The sequence below is a fragment of the Lactuca virosa genome, chromosome 5 (genome assembly GCF_052849685.1).
Source record: "Lactuca virosa cultivar CGN04683 chromosome 5, Lactuca_virosa_CGN04683_v6, whole genome shotgun sequence".
NCBI classification, from domain to species: Eukaryota; Viridiplantae; Streptophyta; class Magnoliopsida; order Asterales; family Asteraceae; genus Lactuca; species Lactuca virosa.
This window is the reverse complement of record NC_136430.1, coordinates 324,180,721-324,198,607: the sequence shown is the minus strand read 5'-3', so window position 1 is coordinate 324,198,607 and position 17,887 is coordinate 324,180,721. Positions and strand designations below refer to the sequence as shown.

Sequence of the window (17,887 nt, the reverse complement as noted above, 5' to 3'; positions counted from 1 at the left end):
TCCACTTGACATTTTTTTGTGCTTTCTATTTTGTTAACTTTAAAAGTAAATTCCAAATTTTATGCTGGTTTATTTATATTATGTAGAATGTAGAATCATTAAATTAAATTTCAATAACCATAGAGAAAGGTTTTCTTTTGTGTACAACAGTCGTTTATTTTGATAGTAAACACTACGAACTTAATTTATATTCACGTTCATTACAACTGCATGGATGAAACAACATCCGTTCACTTCTGGAACCGAAAGATGGTCAAAAGAAGAGAGGGTCTACATGCATAACATAAGGCAAAAATACCCGTACATCCTTTGATTAGAATAATGTCTGCAATCAGCCTCCAGGCACTGGACTTCAACAATGTAGCTTCCTGTAGAATAATTACCATCAACAAAGATAGTAAATAAAATTCGTTTTGCTTTTCAATCGTTGGTTTCTTTTATATCCCAACAAATAATAAAATACCCTTTAGTAAAAACCTCATAAGCAGTCTTCGTTGGGAAACTCTCAATTTGTATATCCCACCAAATACTAAAATACCATTTAATAAAAACCTCATAACCACATTTGTTGAAGGGTATTAATGTATTCAGTTTAACTCTTCTATTTGTTGTGATTAGCGTTAAAAGGAAAACAAAAATAAAAATAAAAATGTAACATCATCTTGCTCAACCAATTTCAGACTTTGAGTTTGAGTGGTATTTTGGTAATTTTGCACCGCCAACGTCTCTCCCGCTGCGATTGAATCCTTGTGCCAAAATAAATAAAAAATTAGTAAAAATATATAAATAAATAAAAACATGTGGTATTTATAAATGGGGATCGAAATAACCTTCATAAAAATATATTAATGCCTAGCCGTAGGTGTATGCCAATTCAACTCCGAATCAAGATCCAATCTCAACAGCAAATCACAAAAAAAAGGTAAACACACACATACTCAAATACACATCAGCAACATAAGTGATCATATTTCAAAAAAGAATTTGTATTGTTGCTCTTCTACTGAAATTTAAAAAAAAAATTTAAAAACCAAATTTTAGTAAACGGTTAAACATACATGAACAAAGCGTACACTCACACATCAAAATTAGTGTAAGAGTTAAAATTTGAAAAAAAAAATCGCCCATGTTACTCATCTATTGAAGAAAAAAAATTTCAATAAAAAGATTATAACCTTTTATTTTGGACCAAAATACCCTTGTGTTTCAAAACATTCCAGAACCGCTTCAATCTTATTCGCGTTTTCAAAAAATAAGTTTCTCAAAACCATTTCCATACTAATTAAAACCTACTTTTCAAAAAATAAGTTTCACAGAGCATTCCAGTGTCGTATAAGTTGGAAAAGGCTAGGACATTCTCCTAACGTGATAATAAATACTAAATGCAGTTAAATAGTTTTTTATGAAAAAAAAAATTCATGATTGAAACTATTGGACATGCATTTACATTTTCACAGTCAAGGGGAAAATAATAAACCTGTCGATGGCTGTTTATGGTAACTCTTGATAGGTATGATGCTCATGGCCATGAACATGGTACCTGTATGTGGTATCATATCAGGTTGCTCAGCTTGAAAAAACTCAGAGATTTTGTTCTTAAAATAAATTAGAAAAGTAAAAAATATATATATTTTTTACTCAAGTACATGTTAATTTAGATATGATGATAGATGGTGTACATAATTACCTCATTTCACATGTAGTTTTTGTTGACATCTGAGGTGAATTGAATTTACCTTCACCCATTTCTGAAAGAAATTACACGTTTGATTATTGCGTTATCGAGAAAAAAAAAGAAGGAAAATCTCACCAAAAATGAAACACCACTAACAAACTAACCTTGATTGAATTTGCAGGTATACCAACCATCCAAGGCATAAGAAACAAAGCTGAAATAGCAAAATGACCTATTAATATTCTAATAACACAAGAATCAGACTAACGGACCATCAGAATCAACATATGTTCCTTTGTTTTCTATTAAACAGGCTCAAGGCAGAAAAGGGAATTCATTTGAATGTGATATAATCATATAAAGATACAAAAGCTTTCAGGTGCAAATCTCAGAATTCGGTAAAACATCAAGCAATTAAAAACTATCCATCAAATTAGATGAGGAAATTAATTTTTTATACCTTCTTCCCACTTTCAATGTATTTGATGTAATAGAAGATTGCAAGTAGGGTTACTGAAATCATCTTCTATTTAAGAGAAGAAAACATTAAAAGTTCCATTTCCATTACTTTTTTTTCATCAACCTAAACAAAAACAATCAGACGAGAAAGAGATGTATTAATAACAAAATACTGATATTGACATTTCCACAAACAGCTGGAGTGCATTCCAGAAAGTTAAATGCTATGTAAACATAGTTGTAGGTCCAAATAAAAATAAAAACCAATCATGCGTTTTTTGCCCCATTTTATTGTTTTTTCATTTATGACCTCTGTTTGATGTTAAACACGTGAATTGTTGTTCAGAAAACACAACTGAAAAATTGATGCCTTTTACCTAATCAAAGATATGAAAGTTAATAGAATTTTCAGTGAGTAAATAGAGAATCATACATGAACAAACCTTCACCAGAAGCATACCAGCAGGAATCGTGACTTACCATGGACACCATATAGTTGTGTCTGATGGTCAGCACCACCGCCATGGACGGCTGCAGTCCTCCTTTTTTCTTCCCGTGACCAAAAAACAACACAGGGTCAGTCCTTTCAACCAAATACCCTCAAAACAGAAAAATCGAAAGTAATCTAGAGTCAACTATTTATTAGTAGCAGGATCGGTCCGAGCAGTTCTGAGGGCTGGGGCTTATGCAAAAAAGAGGCCCTGCAAGTTAGCAAAATTTATAATCATTATTACTAATTTGGGTGAAGAAGACGACACGGATTAGAGGAGAAAGTAAAAAATTGGGTGAAACCAAAAACACAGCAGAAATAGTGATGAAGTCTGGAGGGAAGTTACAATAAAATCAAACTCTAAGCTATTTCAAATCCAAAATTAGGGGTGAGATACCTGGAATTCGCAAGCCAACCTTGAAGCCCCTTTCAAAATCGACGAAACCTACATAAGAATGAAATGAAATTAGACGTAGCCAGCCGATGTAAAACCGGAACGAAGCAGAGTGATGTAAGGGACGATGATAGAGACGTTGGAGGGGTCTACGCTCCGCCGAGCACTTCCACCGACCGCCTTCGCGAACACCGATGGATGGATTAACCCGGGGGAAAGGCAAAGAAGCAAAGAAGAAGGAAGAGTAAAGAAGAAAGGGGAAAGAAATAAAGAAAGAGAAATGAACCGTATTGGAGGACAATGGCGGCAAACCGACTTTGAGGAAGAGAAGATAAACATAAGCCAAAGCACAAGTTACAGTGGCAAAATAAGAAAGGAGAAGACTTCGGTGTGCGGCAAAAATTAAAACCCAGAAGTGTCTTTAGAATGAGAATAAAAACTTCTGTGGCCAAACATGAAAGAGAAAAAAAGTTACTATACCTCAAGTTTTTAACAATTAATAGTATATATAATACCGTAATAAAAAAAAATCATAATATAGCAATCTATCCATACGCGACATGGTAATCACCAGTTTTGAATTCATAACTAGCGGTATCCGATGTTGTCCTTCCTCCTTGTGGTTGAGGGTTCAAGTCTCAGAGTGGACATAGGTGGAATAATTTAGAAGTAGTTTAAGAGTATATTTGTCGTTTCAAAAAAAATCCATATGAGTTTATCTAATAAAAACTTGAATATAATTCCAAGACGTTGGTTCAATGAATAAAGTAACACATATGTAAAGAATTGCATATAATGGATATCTACCATGTTAAAATAATTATTTATATTTTATAGGCTATTCTCTTGTTGAAAATCCAAAATTTGTTTAGTCCAATATATATAAAAAAAGCTTCACATGAACTTCATCTATTAATTAGCTTTAAATTTTTTGGAGAAGACTCGATCAAAACCCTAGAAATGAGCTGTCACATATCATTGTATAAAAAAGTGAAACACACACACACACAACATAAATGGCTGACGACACATCCTTCTTGCAACCCACCGGAGCCGTAGAACACTTCATTTTCGGCTTGCATGAAACCACACCAGGTGGCCTCCGATTCACCAATGAGATCAGCGGAGAATACAACAGACAAACACTAATATCTGCCACCACCTTCATTTGGAATCTATTCCAACAAAACACCAACATAGATAAAAAAGAACACATCACAAATCCTCCTATTCATCAACGACATGGACAGGGTAGCTTACACCTCAAACAATGAGGTCCAGTCAGCATGTATTGGAACTTTGTTAGTGGAAACTACCTTTATGGGACTTGTCACGTTTATAGTAAGAAGAAACTTGAATTCCCTTAGGGAGGAGGGAATTTTTCTCTCTTAATCCATTCAACCCACTGTCACATCAATTTTTTCTATTCTCCCACTTCCATTTTTCCCAACCCACAACACATGGAAATCCTATATTTCCCAACTCATTCAATCCACTTGCCACATCATTTAATTAAATTAAAAATATAAAATAAAATAAAATATAACATTTTTTGTTTAAAAATAAATATTTGCTAATTTAAAACAAAAAAATCTAAAATGATATTAAAAATAACATTAATTAAAAAACCACACTACAAATAGAAAAAATACACAATAATTAAAAAAACTCTTCAAAAGACAAAATAATTAAAATCCTAAAACAATAATTAAAATTAACTAATATACTAGAGTTTAAATGTAGACATGTTCAATGTGATCGGTAAGATCAGATCGAAGCTGGTGGTGAGTTTCATCATTGCGCAATTCATGTATGATTTCTCGGTCTTCGACTTCGTCATGGGGGGGGGGGGGGTCGGGCTGATGCACAAGAGAAAATTGATTACATGGATTATAACTCGGATTTTCCCCTGAAAGCGTAAATGTGTTGTAAGATTGTTGCACCGGGTAATATTGTTGTGGATAGTTTTGGTTTTGTTGGTAGTTTTGGTTTTGTTGGTAATTTTGGTATTGTTGATAGTTTGGATTTGGGTTTTGAAAGGTTGAAGAAGAAAATGGAATATTTTGACTTGAACCGCCTTGCATGGATTTGCGTCTATGATTAGAACCGGTTTGTTTACCTTTGCCTCGGGAATCTATTGAAGGTAACTGGAGGAATTGAACCGGTTTGTATAATATTTCCAGACAAATAACACTACAAATAAATAAATTTTGTATTCATCATAAACTTATAAAAAGAAAGCAAAAAAAAATAATAAAATAAATACTCATGGGTTGGTGAATATTGTTCAAAAGCTAGTCGCATGCAATAAATTAAATTAAAGTTGGCAGGAATCTTGCATGCAATAAATAGTCAAAGAAAATGTTGAATAGTCAAGGAAAAGTTAAAGCATTTAATTCACGGGTTGGTGAACCCAATAGAAGCAAACAATTCATCCAAACCGCTAAACCAGATGAACAAGTAGTCGTCTGTCGGCGGTACCGGGGATACCGCCCTAACCCATTTCCAAACTTTGAAACGACTCTGTGAGCCCTTATAAATCTCTATCGTACTAATTTATTAATATAATTAAAGCTTTGACTAAAAGGAATTGGGCCGAATTTGATGATTGGACTGGTCAAAATTAGTCAAATATATTATTTATTTAGGTTTGATGTAAAGCTAAATGAGAGTAACTTTACTTGTTTGCTAGAATGTATATTTTTTGTTATTTTATTTTATTATTTAGTTATTTAATAATTGCTAGTTAAATTCGTTATGCCGTATATATTATCAGGAAAAAACAAGTGGAAACAATTGTGTAGGACTTTACAAATGCAAAAATCAACGAGTTCCATTTCAAAGTGCAATTTAACAGTATTCTTTATTTGTTTTTTTGTTTCAAACTTTGATATGCTATAATTTTGAACCAATTTTTTATTGTCTATATGGTTTTAGTTTGAGGTTTTAATTCCGTCCTTCCAGTTACATTGCTTGTGTTCCGCCCCTGAAGGCTGGGTACGCACCTAGCCATTGGGTCGAACCAGGGGCACCGATGGGACCATGGGTATGATGTGACGGCTACGTTTCTTGATCATTGCGATGGTTTAAAAAATAGGTTCGTGGCTGAACTGAATAAGAAGATGCAAAGTGGGTATAGTGACTTTTTTTTGTAGAGTTGCTTGGGAAGACAGTTAAACAACTTTGGATAGAGTACAAGGCTGATCACTTTACAACTACTTAATGCACCACAATCGTTATTCTATTTCTAGCAATGTAACTTTGGTTAACATTTTGTACCAATTTTGATTCACTACAAAATTTAGTTCATGATATACTTTAGAATTCGAACATATCGGCTTCATTAGCTAACACGAACAACAATTTCTTGTGGGATAGAAGGGTAGATATTTTTCTAGTGCAATAATCTTTGAACATTTCTATATAACAATTACCAAAGGCATCTCCGTTTGCTTAACACCAAATCTTATTTTTACAACATTTTTTGTACTATTTTACTCCAACCCAACATCATTACTATAACATCATTTTTTCGCAATATATCACATGTATCATAGATCATGCATAAGATACAACAACCCAATGCAATGGACTCAAGAAAGGATCACAGATAGTTTAATAGGCTTAAGATAGCCGGCTGGCCGGCTGATTTAAGAAAGATCGACCATTCTTGATTTAGTGTCCAGGCTTCACCTTAATTTGGCTTGTTCCACATGGAACTATAGATACACACAGACATATATATACGAATATTTTAGGGTAATTTATAACAAAAAAATTCCTTAATTATGTAGCTCTACGAATGTGACTAGTGTGAGCTACCAAATATATAAACAAGCACAACAGGATTCAATAGCGATACCTCTAAAAATGTCTAAAAACATCATACTGTTCATATCATTCGTCTTAATTCTATCAATCCTCCCAACAACCCATGCAACAGTGAAATACAACATCACAAACACAGCTACACAAACCCCAGGTGGGATCAGATACGAGACCCAAATCGGGTTCAAACACAGTAAACACATCTTAAAGTCCTCAAATTTGTTCATATGGAGGCTTTTCCAACAAAGAAACAAAACAGAAAGAGCAAACGTGACACACGTGCACTTACTCATCGATGACATGGACGGTGTTGCTTACTGTGAAAACAACGAGATCCACGTCAGCGCAAGATATATTGCAAACTACAAGGCTGATGATGATGATGATGTTAGGAGAGAATTCAGTGGGGTGATGTATCATGAGATGACCCATGTGTGGCAATGGAATGGAAATGGTTCGACCCCTGAAGGATTGATTGAAGGGATTGCTGATTTTGTGAGGCTAAAGGCTGGCTACATACCTAGCCATTGGGTTCAACCAGGGTCAGGTGACAAGTGGGACCAGGGCTATGATGTTACAGCTAGGTTTCTTGATTATTGTGAAGGTCTTAGAAATGGGTTTGTGGCTGAACTTAATAAGAAGATGAGGTATGGTTATAGTGTTGACTATTTTGTTGACTTGGTTGGGAAGTCAGTTGATCAGTTGTGGAGTGAGTACAAGGCTGCATATCATTTATAATTATTAAATTTTATGACAAACTTTATTTTGAACATTAATATTTGTATGTCATCTATAACGCATATATATGGAGTTACTAAGCCACAGAAATAACATCAATAATGGTGTTGAAATTTCTTCGTTTCTTCATGAGATTCTTGGCAAAGTCAAGAGCCCTTCGTTCACAATCTGATCTTTTCACAAGATCACTAATCGACTCAAAATCCTCCACATGTGCCACCCCAACAATTCGCCTGCAAATCAAAGGGTAGTTTAGACATTTCACAAAATGTCAAACAACTCAAACATTACCTTACCTTATCATTTTGGCCGCAGCAAATCCAAGAGAATCATGGAACAAATCCATCATGTATTTCTGTTTCACGAGCTCCCGAAGCTCCAAATCATTATAAATTTCATGAATGTATGCCTCACCAGGGCCCTCTTTGTGTGTATCCCAAAGTGACGTAAACTTTTTATAAAAAAGATTCCAAGTGTTTACTATGGTATCCAGTATCCATGCTTTATATGCCTGCGTTCACAATAATTTTATAAAAAAATCCAAATTCTCATATGAAGCAATTAAAAGTCAAATAATATACATACTTTTCGGTCATTCTCATGATCCACATGTCCATCTTGTGCAAAATAAGCCAAAAACAAGTTTCCAATAAAAGCACCAATGTCAAATCCCATTGGCCCATAGAAAGCAAATTCTGGATCGATGACTTGAGTTGAATCTTTAGTAACCATGACAGAACTAGTATGAAGATCACCATGTATTAAAGCTTGTGTTTTTTCACAAAACCTGCGCAATATATATATATATAGGCATCAATTTGCATACAGAAATCTAACAAAACATCAAAAAGAAAACGTAAAAGAAACATAGGTATTTGAGTCTGTATATACTTAGACTTTAGCTCAGCAACCTCAAGCTTCAAAATTTTATCATTCCGAATAGCTTCAGCATCAGTATCAAGAAAAGGTGATGTCCAACGATTAAATTCGGAAATCTTGTAAGGGTCTGAAAACACCACTTGCTCTGTCAGCCTACATATCTCCACATTTGCACAAAATTCAGCCACTGCACGTGGTAAACACATGAGTTATCTTCATATATTTATGCACAACATAATGAGAATTATAATGCTTCTTATAAACAGGAGTAATGGGTCACCTGCACTTTTGTGTTGTGTGGTTGTGAGATAGAGAAGAGAGGTGTAAAACAGAGTGTTAGCCATAAATTCTGACATATGTTCAGCTAATAATGGATACTCAACTCCAGCGATCAATCCTTTCCTCAAGATTATATGTGGAGGCTCTATGTATCGCATACCAATCAATGACATGGTTCTATCAAAGTGATAAACTTCTGGGACGTGTTCAGGGGACAAATCATGCTGACGTTTAAGAGCTGTGGCTTCAAAATACGATCTTTCTTTGGTCATCGGCCATGATTCACCGATTAAACGGATATAAGGCACAGCCTAAGATCAAAAGCAACTTCAATAAGTATTTCCAGATGAAGAAATCAAGTTAATAGCCAGTGATCTTCCTGATTGATGACTTTACTAGTTAGCTTACAAGTCACGAACAAGTGTGAGATTATGAATTTTGGAGGTGTTAATTAGGGAAAAACCTGTTTAATGACAAGCGAACCAGATGGAGAGATGATGATGTAGACGAAATTGAGATTGCCATCCCCAACTTCTTTGATGTCCAAGTTATCAAGTTCATGAGTCCCCAGCTTCGAAGCCAAAGATGGCGTGGCTTTGATATATTCCCTCAATGACTTTTCGTCCAGTACCCGGAACCCCTCCGCCGTCGTCATTTCTTCCGATTGGTCTCCGTTGAGGTTGGAAATTCTTTTTTCAAAAAGGCATGAAACTGCGTTAGAAATAGAAACTGAATATAAGAAGAATAGTAGTAGAAATTGTCTGCGTGGCACGCAGGCTTTGGAAAAATAATTATACATTGAACCTGGACGGTATTTTTTTCATTCATGTTGCAACTTTTTTCTCTGAATCGTATTTTTGTCGGATATTGACTGAAATGCGTTGAAATGTCAATCGGAAGTTTAAAAAGTAAATCAAGGTTGGAAATCATACAAGGGGCTAAATGTAACTTGGAAAGAAACTGGGTACCTGTTTTGCAAATATATAAAAAACCTTTAGAAGTTCTGCTCAAATGCAAAATCTAATAATAATCCTAATATATTTCTAGTATGGCTAATGCACTCCCTCGGCGAGGATGACCGATGTGTCCTTTAGCTACCCGCTTCGGTACAAAATGGATATCAATTTCTATGTGATTTGTCATTTGATGCTGAACGAGATTGTTGAATAGATATATGGTACTAATATTGTAAATGTACGTAGTGTATAATACGCTTAAGAGTACTCATGTGTGTGTCCTATGGGCTTGCATGTAAACACTTGTTGTGATATAGTCGAGATGTGTAGGTGTGTGAAAGTAAGGTAGTGGAGTACCTAAACGAGACTGCGGTAGAGTGTGGGATCTTCATACTATTCCACTTGTTTTGTCATTAATATCAATGAGAGTAAGTGTTGGCTTACAAGTGTTCATCCTGACACACTCTAAAAGTTCAATGGCATATTTCTTTGGGGAAAGAAAAAGACCATGATGATCATGGTTGAGGATGTGAATGCACGTTTGTGAGTGTGTGATAAGGATGATCGTTCAGGACCCACTTTTAAAGGAGTCCAAAAATTTTATGAACTTTATTAATGATATGCTAGACAAGATTGATCTTGAAGATATCATTATTAATTTTGCATCTCAAAAAGCTAGAAGAAGTATTTTTCTTTAAATATATTGATTTTTGTAATTGAAAATGTTATATTTAGAAGCTGGTATAAATAATTTTCTTTCGGTTATTGAGTTGTTATAAAAAATTAATGAAATTTGTGTATTTTAAGGACATATTTTTTTCCTCTTTCGTCATAGATCTAATATATATTTGGAATGGCCCTACGTGAATGCCAAGAAAATCGTTGAATGGGCTAAGATCTTTCATGGCAAACTCACATTCTAGTTTTCACAAAATACTTTATAGTAGATGTGAGGAGGTGGTGAGAATAATATCGTCAACAATTTGTAGGGCATGCTTGTTGAAAGACCCACACTTTTATATTTGACAATTGTTACTCCAAAACATGCTACTTGCATATTAAAAAAAAACAATATTTTACATTGATAATTTGTTTACATAAGACTGGATACAAACCGACTAAGTTTTAGTATATTACATAACTACCCAGGATATTTAAGCTTTTATACATACGTAAACCCAAGTACAAAAGTAGTAGTATAAACTATTCTAAATCTTCCAACAGTATATGACTATACTGGATTCTTATTACCTGCAATTGTTAAACACTGAGAGGGGTAAGCGGTGACGCTTAGTGAGTTCAATAATAGATACAATATAACGTTATGCCATATATATACTTCAATATGGAAGAAGCAAAGGGGAACAAGAAACAACAAAGACATATGTGAATCATGTGACATGCTTTTCATATCAACGGATAATTTGATTCAAAGATATACAATCAATGAGACATAACAACTTCAATACTTGATATACTTCAATAAGACTTTTGCCCATATGGCATGGAAAAATAACAAATTTCTGAATAAACATTTTGGCAAGCAAATTATAGGCTTTCAGCCCTGCCTAGCCTTCTGCCAATGCCATAATGGTAGAAGTCATTCTCTTACGAGACATGCTCTACACGGCCAGAGGCTACATACCTGTACCCAAGTGATGCTTATGTCATACACTTCGTGGTCTAAGGTATAACTCATTATCATAATAATACGGGAAAGCACATTGAACATATAACACATAACATACAATTGTTCCTATATATTGAACTCACCGTGAAATAACCGGGGGTTAAAATAGTAATTTTGGCAGCACTTTGTTACTATAATTAGCTTTCTTCGTTGAAAACCGGGAGTTTTCTTGAAAATCGGGTCTTGCGAGGGTTGGGCTTCAAAACCGAAAAGATAAATTTTTCGAGGTCTTCGGGCACTACCGGGAGTTTTCTTGAAAACCGGGTCTTGCGAGGGTTGGGCTTCAAAACCAAAAAGATAAATTTTTCGGGGTCTTCGGGCACTTCGGAACGTATTTCAGATGTTTGGTATGATCCTGGGGCTTCGGGGGAAGTTGAAATGCAAGAAATATTGATTTAGGGGTGAAAATGGGTAATTTTCCAAACTTACCCGGGAGGATTCGCACCCTCCTATTTATAGGAGGAACTTCGGAGCGAAGGGGGGAACGTGGCTCGCATGCGAGGGTGCCAGGCGTCTGATGCGAGGGCTGCACACGCGGCTGATGCGAGACCGAGACACGGGGAAGGCAGGTAGCGGCTTCTGGTTGGCCGAGCCTTCGGTGCGAGGAGGGTGCGACACGGGTCGACAGCTGGCCTCGGATGACTCATCAATTCGTACATGCGGCATGGTGCGAGCGAGGGTGGCGTGGCCGAAGTCTGACCATGCGAAATTCCTCGGATTTTGGGATTTTTCTCGAATTTTGTGCCCCAAACTTCAAAAATCCATAACTTTCGCATACGGGCTCCGTTTTTGACGTTCTTTATATGCACGCGTAGGCAAAATTATGCTCTACAACTTTCGTTTAGACTTCGTTGGCTAATTTTGATTTTATTTTTAATATTATCATTTTTAACAGACCGGGACAGAAAAATCCGTTAAAATTCATAACTTCTTCATCCGATGTCCGTTTTCGTCTGTCTTTTTACCGTTGTACTACTATTGACGAGACCTTCGATTTTGACGTCATTCGGCGCCGTGCCGATTTTGTCGCGGATCTTCGATTGGTCATAACTTCTTCGTTATAACTCGGATTTCGATGAGGTTTTCGCCTAAATGTTTCTAATGAAATTATCTACAACTTTGAATAATAAAATTTTGCTTATTTCAAATTTTATATTTTCGTTAAATTTCGATATTTGACTTTTAATTGAAATCTAATAAGACTTCCAATATTTTCCGAGTGATTCTAAACATAGTCTTACTTCATTTCTAGTAAAAACTATCTGTTAGAACTCAACGCTCAAATTCATATAATATTACATTATATTTTTCACTTTTAAAATTACATAACACGATAACGAACGTGTATGTTACACTTGTCGCCAACGACGCGTGTTTTATGTCATTCAAAAGAACCCTTATAGTTGAATTTATGACAGAAGATCTACATGGAACAAATGATATCTACCTTGTGAGATTTTAGAACAAGGTTCCAAGTATCAATGGCAATTAAAGCAATTGAATTTTCTTGCATGGCTAAGCCAATTCGTGTCGGATAGAGCATCCTTTTGGGATTAGATGGAATGGGGGATTGGGTAATTTTAGTATTGAAGTTGAAAATATTTTGTGGCTTGGTGATACCATGTATACTTTCTTTGTCCATTTGTGTGCCGAGGTCAGATGGTTACCAATATGGTATTGATGGAGGGGTTACATTACATGTGGTGGAGAGGAAGTTCCAAGGAGGAGAGAGGGGTGATGGGTAGATGTTTTCGATTATCTTAGAAAGTCTAAGACAAAATATTATAAATTATTAAAAAATAAACAAATAATAACCATCTTTCGAACTTACCTCTCTACCTCCGATCTTACCAAAAACAGATGATATATTTTGGCTTTCATGGTCATACATATTAAATTTGCACTTCAATATTGATATGAATCATTTATAAATTTGGAAATTTTAGATAACTACATCAAACATCATAACAAATAGATACTTCAGAACATATTGATTTTTAAATTGGTAACAAAATTCATCTCAGTTTTAATTTACAATGTGATAAGTTAGGCCTCAAAAGGCAAATTGTAAATTATATGGCAATCACATGCAAATTGTGAAAACTATTTCACTAACCAAAATTTATTATTGAATTCAAGTTAAACAAACCTAGCATGCTCAAGAGAAAGTTTTCTTGACATTCTTTTGTATGAAAACTGAAATTGTTAATAAAAAAATTCTCAGGCGTTACACATCTATTATCAGCCATCAAAATATAACATCTTAATAGGTAAATTTCAAGATTTTTATAACAACACATTACCTTCCTATATTTAGTGGTTTACACAAAGCAAACAAAGGCAAGAAAATAAGTTCTATTATTGTAAGCCACAATATTTGCATGTCATTCACTACTTAGCTACAGCAATGACATCAGCAATGGTGTTGAAGTTTCTTCTTTTCTTCATAAGATTCTTGGCAAATTCAAGAGCCCTTCGTTCACAATCTGATCTTTTCACAAGATCACTAATCGACTCAAAATCCTCCACATGAGCTACCCCAACAATTCGCCTGCAAATCAAAGGGTAATTTAGACATTTCACAAACAGTGAAACAACTCAAACATTACATTACCTTATCATTTTGGCAGCAGCAAATCCAAGAGAATCATGGAACAAATCCATCATGTATTTCTGTTTCACGAGCTCCCGAAGCTCCAAATCATTATAAATTTCATGAAGGTATGCTTCACCAGGTCCCTCTTTGTGTATATCCCAAAGAGATGTAAACTTTTTATAAAAAAGATTCCAAGTGTCTGCTATCGTATCCATTATCCATGCTTTATATGTCTGTATTCACAATATTTACCACTTTAAAACCCAAAATCTTAATTAAAAATTAAATCAAAACTACATACTTTTCGATCATTCCCTTGATCCACATGTCCATCTTGTGCAAAATAAGCCAAAAACAAGTTTCCAATAAAAGCACCAATGTCAAACCCCATTGGCCCATAAAAAGCAAATTCTGGGTCAATGACTTGAGTTGACTCATGTGTAACCATGACAGAACCTGTATGGAGATCACCATGTATTAAAGCTTGTGTTTTTTCACAGAACCTGCACAAATTCAATATCATATGTAAATGCCTAAATGGGAAATCTAATAGAAGATCAAGATTCAAGAGGGTAAAAAGGTAATTGAGTCTGTATACTTAGACTTAAGCTCAGCAACTTCAAGTTTTAATATTTGGTCATTTCTAACTGCTTCTGCATCAGTATCAAGATAAGGTGAAGTCCAACGGTTAAATTCTGAAATCCTGTAAGGGTCTGAAAACACCACTTGCTCAGTTAGCCTACATAACTCCACATTTCCACAAAATTCAGCCACTGCAAGTGGTAAACACATGAGTTATTTTCATACATTTATGCAGAATATAATGAGAGTTATAACGCTTCTTATAAACAGGAGTAAAGGGTCACCTGCACTTTTGTGTTGTGTAGTTGTGAGATAGAGAAGAGAGGTGTAAAAGAGAGTGTTAGCCATAAATTCAGCCATGTGTTCTGCTAATAATGGATACTCAACTCCAGCGATCAATCCTTTTCTCAAGATTATATGTGGAGGCTCAATGTATCGCATACCAATAAGTGACATGGTTCTATCAAAGTGATAAACTTCTGGGACATGTTTTGGGGACAAACCATGCTGACGTTTAAGAGCTGTGGCTTCAAAATAAGATCTTTCCTTCGTCATTGGCCATGATTCGCCGATACAACGAACATAAGGTATAGCCTGCCCATATGGAAGAAAGTTAAGTCGATATGAAGAAATACCTAGATTATGGTTAGGCGAATTGAAGAAGATAGAAGAATAAAACATTCTATAATAGTAAATCATTACTCAACCAACTTAAATCAAGTTATGAGTGATCTTCGTGATTGATGATTAAACCCTCGAAGCACACAAAAGACGTAATATTAACAAAATTGTCTGATTATGAAGATTCGAACTCTTAATTGGGGGAAAAACCTGTTTGATGACGATCGAACCAGATGGAGAGATGACGATGTAGACGAAATTGAGATTGCCGTCTCCAACTTCTTTAATTTTGAAGTTATCAACTTCATTCCCGAGCTTGGAAGCCAAAGATGGTGTGGCTTTGATGTATTCTCTCAACGACTTCTCGTCAAGTACCCGGAAACCCTCCATCGTCATGTTTCCGATCGGACTGGTGGCAACGATGGAGGTCGGAGGCGGCTGTTATGGTGACTGAAGAGAGATGTGAGTTTTATTAAGAAGATTCCGTTGAGGTTTTAGACTCAAATAAATCTGTTTCAAAACTCAAATGGCATGAATCGCGTAGAAATCAAAAGTTCGACGAATTTATTAAAAAGTTAAAAATAGAAAGCATCTCATTCCATCGGATAATCACAATAATAGATTGAAGTATTGAAGATTTGGACCTGGCCAATTCTTTTTATCTAAAACGAATATAAAAGATTTTTCGAAGATAACGTTTGCATAGGGCTGGACCTACGTTGATAGTAATTTTGTTAAAATCGTGATGTTGTCCGTATGTTTTATTTTATATTTTGAGGCAATTCAAGTAAATATGGTTTTTTATGACTAACATCAAACTTCAAAGATGTGATTATCTATTTGGTTCGAGTTTTCTTATGAAAGCTTTATTATTGATGTGCAATATAAATTGTGACGCATATCAATTCATTTTTGTTTCTATAAATCATATCAATTCATTTTTGTTTATGTGATAGGAGTTTAATGGTTGAGGTGTGAAATTTCATACAAGATATGAATAGTTCAAACTCTAGACGTGTCCAAAATATCAATAATGTTTCGTACATGACATCTTATGTAGACTTTGAGGCGAGTTGACGTGGATGCTCAGATGATGTGTTTTACTATTTTTTAATATGAATTGTGATGACCGATTTATAAATAATTTGATATATTTATACCAAAAATGTTTCAAATTTATATCAGATTTGTCAATACTTTTTAATGATATAATTTTAATTATGTGCAACGCAAAAACACATTAGTTAAAGAGCGTCCACATGCATAGTTTAATATAAGAATTAATTGAGGTGAAAAATAAAAGTTTTTAAGTTTAATTTAAGTGTTCCATTGAACTTTTATAGAATCTATATCTATATAAATATTATAAATAAAACCATTTTTTTCAACGTTTACTATGGTTAAAGATAAATCAATTATTTTTTATTACATTGATTTGAAATCATCATAATATTCAATTTACTTTCTAAATTAATACACTTCATTAGAGTTTTCATTTACTAAGAAATTAAATATAATGTTGATTTAATATCGATATAATTATGTTTAAATTATTTATAACTTTATTTACTATAGTTCAACAAAGATAAACAAGAAATACTATTATATAGTAATTTTTTTTACATTAAGTGAAAGTTAATAAAAAAATCTAAGTTAATATGATAAACACCATAAATATAAATATAGATATAAATGTAAGTTTGATTGAAAATAACTATTTTGTTATCATTATTTATAACATATAAAGTTTCATTCCAATTTGATACAAAATTATATAACAATTTAAACTATATTACTATATAAAATAAGTTAAAACTAAATTTTTTAACGGCCTCTTACCATGGTTTACTCGTATAGGTGATTAGGATGATTTTTTAGGGATAATGACATAAAAGCCCTTATGTTTTTAAGAAATGTTTGGTTTTACCCTTTCGCTAATTTTAAGTTCATTAAAACCGGAGGTTTTGTTAAATTTTTGCACTTATGTCCTTTTAGTCGGTTTGAGTGTCATCAGTCGGTTACCCCGCACATATGTCGTGCCACGTTGGCAATGATTGTGCATTTGTGGTTGACGTGGCGTTAAGAATCATTTGCTTAAAAATGAAGGTTGTTGAGAAGAAAAAAGACGAATGAGATTCAAACCCTCGTATTCCGTATAGCTAACATATGTTATAACCACTAGGCTGCGACACTTTTTGTGTATTCTATGCAGACATTTTAAATATAAGAACTAACATTGATTATTGTAATTATTACTTAATATTACTTAGATTATTTTTATTATTAAAATTATTATTTATTCTTATCATATATTTTTATTAATGTATACATATCTTTTTAAATACAAAAGTATTTTTCAAATATAGATTTATGTTTTAAAATATGAAAATAATTTTTTAAAGCTAAAAAATATGTTTATATATATATATATATATATATATATATATATATATATATATATATATATATATAAAAGGTATTTACGCGTTTTAAAACATATTTATATATTTAAATATGTATTTATATATTTGAAAGCATATGTATATTTTTAAAATCGTATTTACACATTTACAAAACATATTAACGCATTAAAAAATTATATTTATTTGTATTGCAAATGTTTAAATTTATATTTATTTGACATAAACAAGGTTCTAAATAACGTAAAGCGTAACTTGGCGGCAATGTCAAGCCTCAAGC

General features: G+C 33.8%; 3 protein-coding genes and 1 long non-coding RNA gene across 4 annotated transcripts; 1 reads left to right on the top strand and 3 right to left on the bottom strand.

Annotated features, from left to right (window-relative positions):
- Positions 1-1,070: 1,070 nt before the first annotated feature.
- On the bottom strand, positions 1,071-2,825 carry LOC145111424 (uncharacterized). The gene is made up of 5 exons (XR_013710262.1): positions 2,615-2,825; positions 2,136-2,258; positions 1,840-1,889; positions 1,688-1,748; positions 1,071-1,540 (listed from the first exon to the last, which is right to left on the bottom strand). It is a non-coding gene; the product is annotated as an uncharacterized LOC145111424 (long non-coding RNA).
- A 4,015-nt stretch (positions 2,826-6,840) lies between these two features.
- LOC145115622 (uncharacterized) lies at positions 6,841-7,614 on the top strand. Its single transcript, XM_079051962.1, has one exon. The coding sequence runs from the start codon at positions 6,889-6,891 to the stop codon at positions 7,582-7,584; it is 696 nt and encodes a 231-aa protein (XP_078908088.1). The 5' UTR covers positions 6,841-6,888; the 3' UTR covers positions 7,585-7,614.
- On the bottom strand, positions 7,557-9,474 carry LOC145115621 (methylthioribose kinase-like). The gene is made up of 6 exons (XM_079051961.1): positions 9,206-9,474; positions 8,744-9,053; positions 8,476-8,650; positions 8,170-8,371; positions 7,881-8,095; positions 7,557-7,817 (listed from the first exon to the last, which is right to left on the bottom strand). The coding sequence occupies exons 1-6, from the start codon at positions 9,395-9,397 to the stop codon at positions 7,661-7,663; spliced, it is 1,251 nt and encodes a 416-aa protein (XP_078908087.1). The 5' UTR covers positions 9,398-9,474; the 3' UTR covers positions 7,557-7,660.
- A 4,152-nt stretch (positions 9,475-13,626) lies between these two features.
- Positions 13,627-15,812, bottom strand: LOC145115654 (methylthioribose kinase-like). Its single transcript, XM_079051998.1, has 6 exons — positions 15,398-15,812; positions 14,851-15,160; positions 14,583-14,757; positions 14,286-14,487; positions 14,003-14,217; positions 13,627-13,939 (listed from the first exon to the last, which is right to left on the bottom strand). Exons 1-6 carry the CDS (start codon positions 15,581-15,583, stop codon positions 13,780-13,782), a joined length of 1,248 nt encoding a protein of 415 aa, XP_078908124.1. The 5' UTR covers positions 15,584-15,812; the 3' UTR covers positions 13,627-13,779.
- Positions 15,813-17,887: the final 2,075 nt, after the last annotated feature.